Source organism: Triticum urartu, chromosome 7A, assembly GCF_056163025.1.
Source record: "Triticum urartu cultivar PI428250 chromosome 7A, HENAU_Tu73, whole genome shotgun sequence".
NCBI lineage: Eukaryota > Viridiplantae > Streptophyta > Magnoliopsida > Poales > Poaceae > Triticum > Triticum urartu.
This window is the reverse complement of record NC_141879.1, coordinates 511,270,131-511,285,984: the sequence shown is the minus strand read 5'-3', so window position 1 is coordinate 511,285,984 and position 15,854 is coordinate 511,270,131. Positions and strand designations below refer to the sequence as shown.

The 15,854-nt window shown below is 44.9% G+C and overlaps 1 protein-coding gene and 1 pseudogene across 1 annotated transcript; one reads left to right on the top strand and one right to left on the bottom strand.

The window, feature by feature from the left end:
* Nucleotides 1–8,774: 8,774 nt before the first annotated feature.
* On the top strand, nucleotides 8,775–13,898 carry LOC125519838 (reticulon-like protein B2). The gene is made up of 5 exons (XM_048684615.2): nucleotides 8,775–9,100; nucleotides 12,770–12,950; nucleotides 13,029–13,170; nucleotides 13,268–13,337; nucleotides 13,430–13,898. The coding sequence occupies exons 1-5, from the start codon at nucleotides 8,878–8,880 to the stop codon at nucleotides 13,594–13,596; spliced, it is 783 nt and encodes a 260-aa protein (XP_048540572.1). The 5' UTR covers nucleotides 8,775–8,877; the 3' UTR covers nucleotides 13,597–13,898.
* Nucleotides 13,899–14,039: 141 nt separating this feature from the next.
* The window catches only part of LOC147960192 (uncharacterized), a 34,389-nt pseudogene continuing 32,574 nt past the window's right edge, over nucleotides 14,040–15,854 (bottom strand).

The window sequence follows — 15,854 nt, the reverse complement described above, 5'->3', positions numbered from 1 at the left end:
ATAAAAATGTTCACGATTTCAAAAAATATGTTCACAATTTCAGAAAAAAGAGAAACAAAACATTAAAGTAAAGAGAAAAAGATAAAATTAATCATAAAAGGTAAAAAGAAAAGGAAATACAAAATAAAAAACCGGTAAAAATAAACAAGAAAAAACCGGTTCTGGGAAGGTTCTAGAATCTTCCCAAAACCGGTGGGGAGGAATCCCTATATGGGCCGGGCCGCAGACGCTCAGCGGGGTACGCGTCCACTCGCTAGCGGGCGACCGGCCTACGCGCCGTATAGGAACCCGGGGGGGGGGGGGGGGCGGGGGCACTATGTCTCGCACTCAACGAGACAGAGGGAACCCTCGCTGGTGCCCTGAATCTGGCCGGCCAGGTGCCCTGAAACAAATTAATTATTTGTTTTTTTAATTTTAATCAATCATTTGAAAAAAACTTGGACGAGTTTTAAAAAAATGTTAAGCAAGCATTTGGAAAATATTATATGTGTATAGATTTTTGTGACCGTGTATTTAAAAATTATGATTTTTTTATCATGTATATAAAAATGTTAATCAATCATTTGAATTTTTTTGAACAAGTATTTGAAAAATGTTAAATGAGTAAACAAATAAATTTGACCATGTATTAAAAAATAATGATAAAATTATATATATTCGAAAAAATGTTGAACAAGTATTTAAAAAATATTAATCAAGCATTTAAAAAATGTTAAATGTGTTTGAAAAAATGTTGAACTTGTGTTAAAAATATTAATATTGCATTTAATAAATGTTAATCAAACATTTGAAAAATGTTAAATGTGCATAGAAAAAATGTTGATCATGTATTAGAAAATGTTAGTCTTGAATTTAAAATATGTTAATCAAGCATTTGAAAAATATTAAAAGTTTGTATAGGAAAATAATTAACCATGTATTCAAAAAATGTTAATCTTGTATTTAAAAAATGTTAATCAAGCGTTTGAAAAATGTTACAATTTGTATAAAAAATATTGACCATGTATTAGAAAATCTTAAATTTGTATTGAAAAAATGTTAAACATGTTTTAGAAAAATTTTGTTCGCATATACAAAAAATGTAGAATGAAAACCAAAACCAAAAAAATTAAATCCAAAGAAGAAAAAAAATAAACCAAAGAAATAAATGCAAAAAGAATGAAAAAATAAAAAACTAAAGAAGAAAAAAGAAAAGAAACAAAAGAGAAAGGGGAAGAAATGAAAACCAAGAAAAGAGACAAAAAAACCAAAGAAAAGAAGAAAAAAGAATGTGTAAGGCTCTTTTCCTTCTAGTAGGTCGCGTCCTATGTATTATACACTAGGGATGAAATTGAAGTGAAAACTTTCTGCTTTTCCGAAGGAAAAATGAAAACGGAAGCGGAGATTGGCAAAACAAAAGTGGAAGTTAATTTTGTTTTTATGCGGAAACGGAAACAAAAACAGAACAATATTTTCCGATGGAGCAGGCGTGGAAATGGAACTTTTCGTTTCCATGAATATGAAATTTCCATTTTGACTTTAGACCTGTGGCTACTTTGTAGCCCAACCACCAAGCAATACACAATGATGCAATGAGTAGAATGGAATATTTGAGGTCCAACTTCTACTATCACACATGTACTCAGCTTGACCCTATATACAATTGTCCAGTACTACTACAATACTACGCTAAGTTGCTAATATAATGATATTATTTTGTAGCCATGTTAACAATTCATTAAAAAAATTATGTGTATTTCTCTATAGTTCAGGAATTTTTAAGTTCCGGTCAATGTCCGCTTCTGTTTTCGTATTTGCTTTGTATTCGCCCCGTGTTCATTTCCGGCAGTATCTGTTTCCGTATTCATTTTTGGGTTTTCTGTATTTGTTTTCGCTTCTGCAAAAATATATGAAAACAAATGTGGTATCACTTAGTTCGTTCGTTTCCACTCCGTTTTTATCCCTATCATACACGGAAGTGATGTTAGCGTTGGGGCTAACTGTGCTGCGAAGCAACAACGAGATCTCAGGATTGATCCCTTGGGAGCACCCATTCGCAGTGCGATATCACGCAAGCGCTATTCATCACTTCACCTGTTTATATTTATATACCCCTAAAATACCTATTTATATTTATATAAACGCTAAAAATGTTTATTTATTTTTATGTGGACCCTTTTGTTTCATTTCTTGGAATTCTATTCGCCCCACTGAACCGGTACAAAAGCGTAACAACAAAGGGACCTCCACCATCTGGTGGATAATTCCAGAGGGAACATAAGGACTTTTGAAGCAGCTGTCGCTCGTCTTTTTCCTGTAGGCCTGGATAGGCGATGCGACGAAAGAGTGGTAGTGCTTAAGGTTCCTGCCTGATTTCGTGGTTGTGAATGATGTGCCGATGTGTATTGCATGAACCGGTCGACATAGTAGGCTTGCAGTTGCTGTCGCCCTATACCTGAAAGCTTTCTTTCAATCTTCATGCTCATGGTCGGTCGTTTATCTGCTCAGTAGGGTCAACTGCCGAACGGATCTCCAGACACGGGAGCCAGCGAAGCCCCCAAAGTGAAAGTAGTGGGAAGCCATTTCATCCGGAATCATCATGATTTAGAAAAGTGGGAAACGGCCTGCTCTAGTTAAAGTAGTGGTACTTCTTAACGAAGGGAACGTATGCACAAAATAATTCAGAAATTACAAGAAAATTCAAAAAAATGCCGAAACTTTTTTGAAAACAAATATGATTGAGTATTGTACTTGTATAAAAAGTTTCGACAAGGAGTATCTTGCATGGCTTTCTTGGCGGAAAAAACAAATCAAACGCTATATACAAGTTATTGTTTCTTTTTACGGATGAATACAAGTTATTGTTCACAGCATTTGTCCTCGGAAGTTTGTTTTCTTGCGTTGAAGTCAACACAAGTTATTAGTTTTTTTTTTTGCAGGGAACACAAGTTATTAGTTGGTGGAACTTCTTATACAAGTGCAATATTTGATCATATTTGTTTTCAAAACAAAATCGATTTAATTTTTATTTTGTATAGTTACTAAATAATTGTGTACATATAAGGTGCGCTGGGACCCGGGTGCAGCAAGGTACTCCCTCTGTTCCGATTTACTCGTCGTGGTTTTAGTTCAAATTTGAACTAAAACCACGACGAGTAAATTTGAACTAAAAGCACGACGAGTAAATCGGAACGGAGGGAGTATTTCTCTATTTGTTAAGGGATTACTTTTATTTATTTTTAGATAGTCAGGGGCTTTTTTAGAAGAGAAATAAGTTAACGCTTTAGTTGGAGCAATTCTAACAGAATGGTCGTATGAGCCGGATTGTCATAATAACTGCCAATATGATGTTTTTCACATGAAAAACACACTTGAGAGACCCCCTATGACTCCGGGCCGCGACAATTTATGGAGTTCACTCCATAAACGAGCTGGCAACCTCCGTATTTGAATATGGAGCTCGCTCCAAACTGAACCGTTGGTATAGGAGAAAGTTTTAGCTTCTTCATCCTCGCGTCGCGCGTGGGATTTGAAGCAGTCTGGCCTTGCATGCGCTACTGGCAAGCCACTCCATCGGATTCCCTTGGTCGTACTAGCGGCCATTCACTATAAAGTTGCAAAGTGAAGAAGTACCAGCAGTTAGCCTTGCAAAACAAATGAGATGTCTTGCAAGATTTTGATGTTGGCCAAGATCCAAAGTAGCAATGACAGATCCACGGATTTTCGGAGGCAACAACTTTCAAAATTATGGATCCTTACAATGCCCAAGGAATTGGTTGTGCCAAGCTGCAGGGTAATTCTTCTACGTTCGGTGCATACAATCAACACTCCTTAGCATATGAGGTCAATCTTTTGTTTCATGCATCGCTAGAAGCATGGTCATGTCCTCAGCATTGGGTGCTCGCATATAATGATATAATGTTCTATATAAACCTTCACCATTTTCCCGCAAAAAAAAACCCTTCACCATTGTTTTGGCTATTGATATTGCATCTTCGATCATTTGTGGAGCGTCATCCATTGAATCCGCAGAAGAATCATATGCAAGCATCCAAAGTGCCGCAACAACCTTCTGAAAATTAGAAAAACTCAGGAGACTGGCGGCGATTCTCCGTTGTTGGAAGAAAGGTTCAACAACTTCCATGTCACCAGCAATTCGATGAAATAGTCGTTCGGTCATGCAAAAAGCGTCGTTGGAACACATACCGCAGGAAGGTACTGCCTGGCACAAAAAGTAGTCCTGCATCAACCGGCTATGGCCTCTAATTCTATTCCGATAAAATATATAACAACCAACTTGCGATTCGGATGATTCCTTATCTACCCCCGGATGCTATCTATTCAGCAACCATCAATATGACCGTGTCTTCTTCGGCGTCAAGCATTTGCACTCTCGAAGTAAGAGCTCGAATCCAAGGACGAATCATCGAAAAACATAAGCTCCACCATTGAATCCATCTACAAAATAATGTGAATTGTATGTCATCTACACGAATCTATAAACCCCTAAACTAAATCTACGAGAAAAGATTGGAAAAATACTTCGAGGTCGCATGATGGAAGGGGTGGGGCGGCCGAACAGTGGATAGAAGGCGTGAGGCTACTGCGAGCATGGGAGGTTCGAGAATGGCTCAGCGGAGGCCACAACCTAGTTCTTGATGTGTGGCTGGTTATTCGGCTTTGATCTTCATGCGACTTCTTGTGGCAGCTATGTTGGTGGTCGCAAGACGAAACCGGTGTCACTTGCTCATGAAGAAGTGATGGCGATGACACCAACGCCCAACCTCGATGATGTTTTACTGCAGTGGTGTGCGCGTGTGATGTGGTGTATCTTTGTATGCCCCTGATCAGTGAATTGTGACGTTTTTTGTTCGATTTTCCGCTAATTAGAGCATCTCCAACAAACGTTTAATATTGGCGCCGCGCCCAAAAAATCACAAGTTTAGCGCGCGTGAAGTTAAAAATAACGGGCGTTGTATAATAGAGCATGCTGTAAAAAGCGTTCAGCGCGCCGGACGAAACTAGATCGCAAGCCATATATTTAGCGCTTGAGCTCCAACGCGCTGAACTTCTCACGCACGTGAAAAGTGTCTCGTGCGTCCGGAGCCGCCGTTGGCCTCCTCGCATGCGCGCGCCAGCTCGCCAGCCGGCCACGGCGGCGGCGGGGGGGGGGGGGGGGAGGGAGGAGCGCAGGCGCGGCCAAGGCCACGGCGGCGGCGGGCCGGGACGGGCGTAGGCGCGAGCCCGGCCACGACGGCAGCAGGATGGGAAGGAGCGCAGGCACGGGCCCGGCCACGACGACGGCAGGGCGCGGGCACGGCGGGCCACGGCCACGAGCGGCACCGCGCGGGCGCGGCGGGTCGCGGCCACGGCCACGAGCGGGAGGGCGCGGGCGCGGCGGGCCGCGACCACGGCCACGAGCGGGAGGCGCGGGTGTGGCCACGGCGGTGGTGGAGCGGGCGCGACCACGATCACAACGGTGGCGGGGCTGGGAGGAGCACGGCCACGGCCACGACGAGGCGTAACGCGGCCACAGCCACGAGCGGGAGGGCGCGGGTGTGGCCATGGCGGTGGCGGGGCGGGCGCGACCACGACCACAACGGTGGCGGGGCTGGGAGGAGCACGGCCACGGCCACGACGAGGCGTAACGCGGCCACAGCCACGGGCGGCACCACGAGCGGGAGGGCGCGGGCGCGGCGGGCCGCGACCACGGCCACGAGCGGGAGGGCGCGGGTGTGGCCACGGCGGTGGCGGGGCTGGGAGGAGCACGGCCACGGCCACGACGAGGCGTAACGCGGCCACAGCCACGAGCGGGAGGGCGCGGGTGTGGCCACGACGGTGGCGGGGCGGGCGCGACCACGACCAAAATGGTGGCGGGGCTGGGAGGAGCACGGCCACGGCCACGACGAGGCGTAACGCGGCCACAGCCACGGGCGGCACGGCCACGACGAGGCGCAGCGCGGCCACAGCCACCGGCGACATGGCCACGACGAGGCGGAGCATGCCCACGGCCATGACGAGGCGGAGCGCGGCCACTGCCACGGCGGGGCGAGCTAGATACGGACGCGCGTGGTTAATTTTGGACGCCTGTTGGAGTTGCTACTATTGCTAATTGGGCAGTATATTTTTGAGCATCTGCTGGAGATACTCAGTCGTCCGGCGCTATAAAACGCTATTTTAGCGTAAAAAAAAATTAGCGCGCGCGGCTATATAGGGCGTCTGTTGGAGATACTCTTAATCAAACAACTCTCTTCTCCTTTAATCAACAGAAATGACATTTCTTTTGTCTCGTTTTAAGAAAAACTCAACTAACCAATTTCGTATGAATTTTATTCGTTCCATGCCGTCGATCGCAGGAAAAGAAAATGTGCACTAGGACGTCTTCAGAGCACGTAGCAATAGTGCTACTGTAACCGATAACCTTGTCAATCCACCAAAAGAACCTTTCACCGCTCTCTCCCTTCCATTGTTTTATGCACCAAGGCATCCATCCCAAATTCCCACGCCACGAATCACTCGGAGGCTCGGAGCAGCAAGTCAATCACGCCTTTGGTGGTTTGGTTTGGTTGGCTCGCAGGCGGTGGCCAGCAGCCACGCGTGCCGCTGGAAGAGGCAGCACCACTCCTATAGTGTTTTTCCTTCTCTACCTATCGGTTTATAGCCACTAGTCCAGAGCAAGAGCTGCACGTGTCCGGGCTGAGCTTTCCAGCAAACCCTGCCGCGGTTGGCGTGTCGTCCTCGGCGGCCGCCACATCGCGCGTAACGCCAGGAATCCGCACTGCATCTCCGTGTGCGGCCAGGGCTGTGCCGACGGATTCCCTGCCCCGTTACTTTGCCGTCGACAGAGCTAAATGGCTAGGCGCACATGGAGTTGCTACCGGCTAGTGGTCAACAACACTGAAGTTTTTTTTTCTGCGGAGTGAGCGTAAAAGCACTGTATTAAGATAATTCGAAACATTGCAGCTAAACCTTATAAAGAATAAACTTTTTTAAAAAATGACCCACAAATGATTGCGCCCTCCAACAGAGCAGGTGGTGTGTCGTTGCCTCCTTCGTTTCACTGATGACTGACGAAATCAGCTGAACCTTGTTTTTGTAAAGTCAGAAAGTCATCAAACAAATAACCAAGAGAAAAACCAATGTTGCCGCTGCATCGGAAGGATCGTCTTCTTTCTTCTGCGCGCCAGCTCATGTGAGCACGCGATGGGTAGTAAAATCCGAAAAAAATATAAAACATTTCAAAAAATTGATTTTTTTGGTGATACTATTGGCAAAAGTTCTGAGTGCTTGCAAAATTTTATTGCGAAATGACATTCGTGAAAGTCATGAAAAAACCCCCAAAATCAGCACTCCAAAATGTTTCTGAAAAGAACACTTTTGGAGCATCAATTTTTTTTGCTACGACTTCCACAAATGTTATTTCGTGATGAATTTTTGTGTGCACTGAGAACTTTTGTCAATGTTTTCACCAAAAGAAAATCAGAATGTTTTGTTTGATTTTTTTGGATTCTACTGTTCATCCAAGCTCATTTGAGCTCGAGCTTAGAAACAACACGTCCCTATATTTCATTTCTTTTGATGGCAAGTATTAGTTAGAAGGAATGGAGCAAAGGAAACATTTCTTTTATCATAAATTTCTTCAAAACAATTATAATATTTTGAGAGTACATCTTCACAAAGATCAATGCAAGCGTATACAAATGGTGTGATAACATTACAACCTTATTCATGTTTATGGTCTGACCTTGACTTGACCATGTTAATTTTTGTGTTTTTTGTTCCTATGAATCAAAGTAACTCTATTTTTTATATATATTTTGTTGTTTTGTACAAGCATTTCTACTATTTTTTGATAGTTTTATATTACCGCAAGCTCACCATCATGCAAATCAAAGATGCTCTTACAAGGATCAGATTTTCAATGTGCTACCAATATACTCTCTTCTTCTCAAACGATATGCCATTTAACTATTTTCTTATGAAAATCCTTTGGATCATAGGATTGGGATTACTAAATTTTCATAGAGTCCATCACCATGTATCTATTCCATAGAAATCTCAACTTGAGTTCAAATCTTATTTTATTTTCCTTTAAAAATTAAAATTCATTTTTGCTCTACCCCTCTCCTCAACTCTCCGGAAATCCCATATTTATTTCAGAAAGACACATCTTGTAGAATTTCGTGTTTTGAAATTCTATAGAATTCTACTCCCTCTGTAATTTTGTCAACGTAATTTTGTTTTTTTATTTCTAAGCTTTTTTGAATGTTATTTCTACGTTTTTAAACTACTATGTACTCTTCTGTAAAGAAATATAAGAGTGTTTATATTACTCTACTATTACTACCTAAAATTTGTGACGAAAAGCAACAATTTCCCGGGTGCACGTAGCACCTGCTCCACCACTGAAAAGGCGGCAGCACGCCGTCACGGCCCCTAAAAGCATCTTCAATGGTTGTAAGATAGTTGTAGAGAAATTTTATCACATAGAATTTTTGATGATGTGTCATATAATAAATGAGGAAAGAGAGAAAGATTGTATGTACATGAACTAACACCCTTTGCACAAGCTCCAATGTAGAATGAGAGATCATTTTATTTATTATTTCATATTTTATTGAGCAAACTACATACATTTCATTGAAGTTGTTGTATGTTAAGATGTTGATTAATGACATGGCATATTTTACATGGCATATTTTACCAACAAGCTAACATACAAAACTGTTAGAGATGCCCTGACGGCCCGTCCCACTCGCTCCGTATTCTAGAGATCTCCATCCATCCACCGATGAGAAAAAGGCAGCCAAGGCGCACACTCCCACCACACACCGCGCGCTTTACGAGAGCAGAGGGGAACTCGTGCTTAGCTTTCCTGTAGCTTCGTTTGCTCCATCCATGGCCGATCCAGCCGAGGAGACCGTCGCCGCGCCCCCGCCGACCCCGGCAGCGCCCGCCGAGGGCGCCCCGCCGCTGTCGGCGGAGCCGCCGGCTAGCACCGACGCCTCGCCGGAGAAGGCGGCCCCGCCTGCGCCTGCGCCGGACACGACGGTCAGGTCTCGCGGGTTCAGGCTGCTCGGCGAGGACACCTCCGTGCACAAGGTGCTAGGTGGCGGCAAAAGTACGAGCCCTCCGTTCCTTTTCCTTTTACCTTTACTAGTATTTATTTTCCCTTTTATTAGTAGTACCTACTCCTTAATCTGTGGCAGTGAGTACTGGATTTGTTTGATTTTTCAAGTATTTGTTCGCACCACAGGCTGGCGGTTTCCATTTTGAGTGCGCATGGTGGTTCAGTTGGGAAGGGTTTAGGCGTTTAGCCAGATAGAACCTCCATTTCCAAAGAGAAAAATAACTAAGAAGTACCTGCGCGGTAGTTGCTTACTTCTGATTTCTTCGGTCCTTGATACGTGTTCTAATTAACATCGGTTTAGATCTTCGAGTATCTGCAATTGTTTCGCTGTAGTAGTTGTCGTTGTCTAATTTGAGGTTGGGTGCTCAATTTGTGTACTGCGGACTGCAGATAGCGTGAGCAATATAAACGTTTGCTCAGTCCACATAGCTAATTATGAAATAACAAGATAAGAAGACTCCTTTTACCCCAAGAAAGCACCCACCTATAATTCTCTGATTTAGTGGATGGTTGTTTTTTGAGTCCTTCGGCCTGCAGATAATCAACGCAGTTACGTCACTAATATGAAATAAATGGGCATGCTGTCACTCGAGGTTTTACTTGTTGCCTTTTAGGCCGAATACAGTCTTGCTACCTTCTAGGCTGAACAAACTGTCCAATCCATGAGCTGTTGACCCAGACCACTTGTTTTTGCTTTATCTTTGTGGGATACTGCTCTGAAGCCTTGTAATTCATATGAATGATTCAAAGTATGTCGCTACTAGTAGGCGGCATATGATGAAATCGGTTAAATTGAAATGGAGAAATCTGAAATTCGTTTCCCCCCAAAATTAACTAACCTGCTTCCTTGGTAATTCAAAAGCCTAGAGAAGATATTCAAAAGCTTTGTACAGCTTTCTTGTTGACCCAGTAGATCTTATGTTAAGTGTGAAATAGGAAGACGAGCCTACCTGTTGGAATCAGCATCCTTTTATCCAGTTTAGTATGGATGTATGATGCCCTGGAAGAATTGTAATGATTCTTGTTGGTGACTTTTTGCAAGTGGCAACATCAACTATACTGTAACCAGGAATCCGCACTTGAATTTGGTGCTCGTGAATCTACTTTATTAAAATCCACATGGACTTGTCAACCATCTTTCAGAAAAGAAAAGAAAAACATGGAACTTGTGAAACATCTTTTGAAAAAGAAAAGATATGGACTTGTGAACCTATGTAGTCCACTTTGCTGAAGTTGAAGTATCTATTATTACCTTCTAGAACATTTTTGCCAAACAAAATACAGTTTGCAACTTGATCTAAGCGATATTACGTGATATGTTGCATACAGAGCGATCCTTAAAGTATACCTTTGATACTAGCAGAAGTATAGCTGATCCTTGGGGAGGCATCCTCTTATCTCCGATGATGCTACTTTCTTTGTTGTTGAAGGGGGAATAGGTTCATTTTTTCTGGAAGTTCAGGAAAGGTGGATTAGGAACCAGAGTGTTAGTTTCAACCCCTCAGGATTGGAGGAGAGATACACCAGATAATACACGAAGGCACAATTTTATTCTAACAGAAGTGTAGCCCATACAGGATTCCAGCACCGGCTGTGGTTGGTCTGTTCCTTTTTTGGGCTTGGTGGTCCCGTGACCAGTTTACCACAACCGCTTCCTTCTAAGGGCCTGCTTGGTTTGCGACTAAATTTGCTATAGTTTGCCACACTAGTTTTGCTACACTTGCCTTACCTAGGTGTTCAAATTCTTAGCCACACTTTTGCTTGCCTTAGGGAATCTTGCCACACTTTGTGTACTAGTACGCGGGCACGTGCATAGCACGTACAAAGTTCAATTCGTGAAAACAGATCTCCCACGCTGATTTTTTTTCTGCAAAAAGGAAGTCCTTGAAAAGTCTAACAAATCAACAATTCTGTTCTGTTTGTATGTAAAGTTATCATGACAGCTATCCTAATTTCACTAATCAAAATGTCCTAGTCACATTTTTTCTTCCAAGAAAAATATTTTCATGGTTGCAAAACTTGGTAACATAAATTTTTGTCCATCTCATGTATTTGTAGTGTGATAGATGACTTAACCATTGTGCTATCATATACATGTCGTATTCCCTAAAGAAATGCTATTTCATGGACGGACTGGATGCAAAGCTACCAGTACTTTGATACGCTCTAGGAGAAGGATGGAGATGGGAGTACAGGACCGAAAGTCTGGCGTGACTGCGGTTTGCTGCGCTGCAGGTCCATCAGTCCATGGCCGGACAGCGTCCTTCTATCTACGTGGCCCAACCTTGCAGTGCACAAACGCGACATCCTGCAATAAACAATCGGGTGGGCCTAGATTTCTCTAGAATGAACAACCAGCTGCATGGTGGATACTGTAGACGCGAATCCGTGCATTCTGAACCATAGGATTGACCCTATCGATGGCTGAAATTACTTCTTAGGCCCATCTTTCAAATTTTCAAAATTGGTACACTATATAGTAGTATAGATTTGACATGTGGGGTTCATTTCTCATAAAAAGAGATCTTGCCTTACATATGGCTAGAACCAAACACTCACCTAACTTGGTCAAACTTGCCTAATTTGAATTGTGGCAATGTGTGGCTAGGAACCGAACGGCCCCTAAATCAACTAGTGGCATCTGCACCTAGACATTTCTAATTGCTTCAAGTAGTATGTACCAGTACTTTCAAATTTTAAAATAAGAACTCTTCTTAATTCTTTTGCGCATGTACAGATGGTTTCCAGTGAGAAACCCGAACTACAGGGGCCTAAGCCAGTCTCCTAAACTAGTTGATATCATTTGGATTTTGTCACCGTCTGATGTTTTGGCATGCCACCTTGTTCAAAAGGGAAGTAGAAAATGGGGATATAGTATAGAGTGGTAAACAGAAGGATGGAAAGGCGTCATTGTCAAGCAGTGCTTGTAGCAAAACTGCAAAAGAGGGGAAAATATCTTCAAAGGCGGTAGAATTCAAATGTGATCCATGATATTTTACATGAAGGCCCTACTACAAGATCTCCAATTGTTGATTGTGAGTCCGAATAGTCGGAATTTGCATTCTCCAAGTTGTCAGTAGGGGCATCCGCAGGGTGGATCGTATGGGTTTCAACTCTAGCCTACCCCAACTTGTTTGGGGCTGAAAGGCTTTGTTTTCGTTCATTGGAAAACATACTACTATGTATATTTAAATGTGAATTTGACACTTATGAAAGAGTGGTGACCCTACAGCCTACACTAGTCATAGATTCATGACTCTAAAATATCAAAACTACACATCAAATCGTGGAGATATTCAGAATACCGGACATAAAATTTGCAGGCCTACAGAATTTTTAGTTCTTTTCTTATTACCCTGCCTTTTGGCAATCACAAATTGATATATTGGGCGATCCATAAATACTTCTAAAATTATCCTCTTATATGTCTTCAGAGGTTTTGTTGTTGTTCTTAAGAATAATGTTGTGATCTTTGCATGTGAGAATGGTGAAGTATTTTTCTTCTACTATAGCAACAATAGCTCTCTTGGTTGTTTAAAAAAAAGTAGCCCCCTTGATGACTAAGACATGACATTCATGGCAAAATTATGAAGTCGGAGCTGCACTATTACAATTCTGATTGCTCTGTTTGTTGGTTTGTTTTGGTGAACTCCTGTGCAGCTGCTGATGTGCTGTTATGGAAGGACAAGAAAACAACTGCTGTAGTGATCGGTGGAACAACTGTCATATGGGTTCTATTTGAAGTGCTTGATTACCACCTCTTAACTCTGCTATCCCATGTGATGATTGGTGTGCTGGCCATCTTGTTTGTGTGGTCCAAAGCTATGACCTTCATCAAGAAGTAAGTGATATATATTGTGATCTTCTACATGTTCTGGTTGGTACCGCTTCCGTATTTCATCAAGTGTTACTTCTCCAGGAGTCCGCCGGATATTCCTGTGGTCGAGATACCTGAAGACCTCGCTGTGAATGTATCGCGGGCATTACGCAGCGATGTCAACAGATCACTTCACTTGTTGCGGGAGATTGCAATGGGACATGATCTGAAGAAATTCCTTGGTGTACGTTTTCTGCCATCAAAACTATACATCATAGTTTTGAACTGTTCAGCTTTTTTGCTTGATGGTATCTAATACTAGTAACTCCTGCATTTTCCAGGTGATTGCTGGTCTCTGGGTTCTTTCAGAAGTGGGAAGCTGCTGTGATTTCCTCACCTTGATATACATTGGTAATGCATTTTGTACTTGTTCTACAGCATTGTCGATCGAGACACTGCATGTTATAAGCTATTGAGCTGATATAGCTGAGATCTCTTAACAGCTGTCCTGATGATCCACACTGTGCCGATCCTGTACGACAAGTACCAGGACAAGGTGGACCACTTCGCCGGAAAGGCTCACACCGAGGCGTGCAAGCACTACGAGGTGCTGGACCAGAAGGTTCTGAGCAAGATACCCCGAGGGCCGGCGAAAACCAAGAAGACCTAGAATGCTGGGTGTCTCGCGTGCATGTTGGGTCGTTCGTGGTTGCGTGATCCATATGCGTAATGCGGCGAGACGTCAGTCGTCTTACGGCCTTGCCTTCTGCTCAGCATTGTATTAGCTATTTGTATATGCAACTCTGAAAACTTCGAACCGCTACCTTTCTACTACCGCAGTCGCTTGTAGATACCTGTCCTGCCACCTGTGTGTATGCGCGGCAGATGTGTTCCGTGTGGATGTTCTTAGTGGAAGCCCTGCCGAATGGATGTTCTTTAAAGAAAATAACCTGCTGAATGCTGCCAGTTTCAGTGCCATTTGTTCACTACCTGTAATGCCCAGGCGGATCCCGATCTAGAATTGGGGATGAGGGAGGAGAGAACAGAGTAGATGAGAGGCTTGGAGAAGGGGAAAGGAAGACTCGATCAACACTCGCTGCCTCTTTCGTTTTGTGAGCCGTACATATATAGTTGCCCCACTGGGCCATCCTTACAAGGCCGCAGCCCAATCACAAACCCACACACACACTCGACCCGAGCCCAACAGTGGGTTGCAGGTTCAGATAACTGAAGTGCACTTGGTTAGTCCGCTGCAGGTGCATTAGCAGCATCTGCAGGCGTGATGTTGCTTCCCTCTTACGATGCAGACTCTTCCCAAATGCAAGCGGATGGGTACCGATGACGAAGGACGTCAGTCTTCCCAGGTTGTAGTCGATGGTGGCATGTTCGCCCATTGAACTTGCAGTTGCATCACCGGGGCATCATCTTTCTTCATCATGCGCTGTTGTAGAATTGCCACTAGTTCGGTTTGCTCTCCGGTGAGGTCTGGTACTCGTGGCGGTTCAGAGAACACCGGAGTATAGCCAGGAGTAAACGGCTTCAATTGAGAGACGTGAATACCGGGTGGATGCTGCTGTTTGGGGGAAGTTGCAGTCGATACGCCAGCGTGCTAATGCGTTCTGTCACTAGGAAGGGACCGAAGAACTTGTAGGCGAGCTTCTTGCAGGGGCGATTGGCGACAGAGGACCGTGCATATGGCTGCAACTTGAGAAGGACTTATTCGCCAACGTCGAATGCTCGTTCCGCTCGGTGTCGATCCACTTGTTTCTTGAAGCGAGCTTGGGCACGCGCCAGCTGTGCATGCAGCAGGTCTGTGTGCGCAGTCCAGTCCAGGTCGCCGGACGCCGCGTCACCGGGGAGCGCGGTGCTCAGGTGTGGTAAACCCCCTAGGTTGGGCTCTCTGCCGTACAACGCCTTGAAGGAAGAGCAATTCAGGGAGGCGTGATGTGCCGAATTGTACCAGAACTCCGCCGTCGATAGCCACTTGCGCTAGTGCCGCAGCGTGTCGTGGACTGCACACCGCAGGTACATCTCCAGGCACTGATTGACGTGCTCGGTTTGGCCGTCCGTCTGGGGATGGTACGCGGTGGAGTAGAGTAGTTTGGTTGCAGCGGCGGCGAGCAATTCGCGCCACATTGCGCTCGTGAAGATCTTGTCGCGGTCGGAGACAATCGAATGTGGGACGCCATGGAGCTTGATGATGTGCTCCCAGAAGGCGCGAGCGCCCTGAACGGCGGTGAAGGGATGACGAAGCGGCACGAAGTGAGCGTACTTGGTCAGCTGATCGACGACGACCATGATTGTGTCGGAGCCTTCAGACTTCGTTAGCCCTTCCAGGAAATCCATGGTCAACTCCTGCCATGGTTCCGTGGGAATTGGAATGTGTTGGAGCCCGGCAGGGTGCGTGTGCTCGTGCTTGGCGTGTTGGCACACGGCGCACTGCCAGACGAAATCTTCCACGGCACGCTTCAGCCCGGGCCAGGCGAACAGCTTGCGGACGCGGTGGTAGGTGGCCGTGGCGCCGGAGTGACCACCCACTGCACTGTGATGGAGCGCGGCGATGAGTTTGGTCTGCAACGCAGAGTTTGCGCCAATCTAGAGCCGGCCACGCTGCCTGATGACGCCGTTCTGCAATGTGCGTCCTTGGTCGTCGGTGGTGGTGACCGCGAGCTTGGCCAGCAGCTCTTGCGCGTCAGGATCAGTTTCGTAGGAGTTGGCCACCTCCTGGAGCCATTGGGGCTAGCACAGAGAGAGAGCGTCGAGCGTGAGAAGATGGCCGACGCGGGACAGCGCGTCCGCTGCTCCATTGTCGACGCCTTTCTTGTAGGGGAAGGAGAACTGTAGACCCACCAGCTTGGACATGGCTTTCCGCTGGAGGTCCGTAGCCAGTTGCTGATTAGTAAGCGCACACAGGCTCTTGTGGTCAGT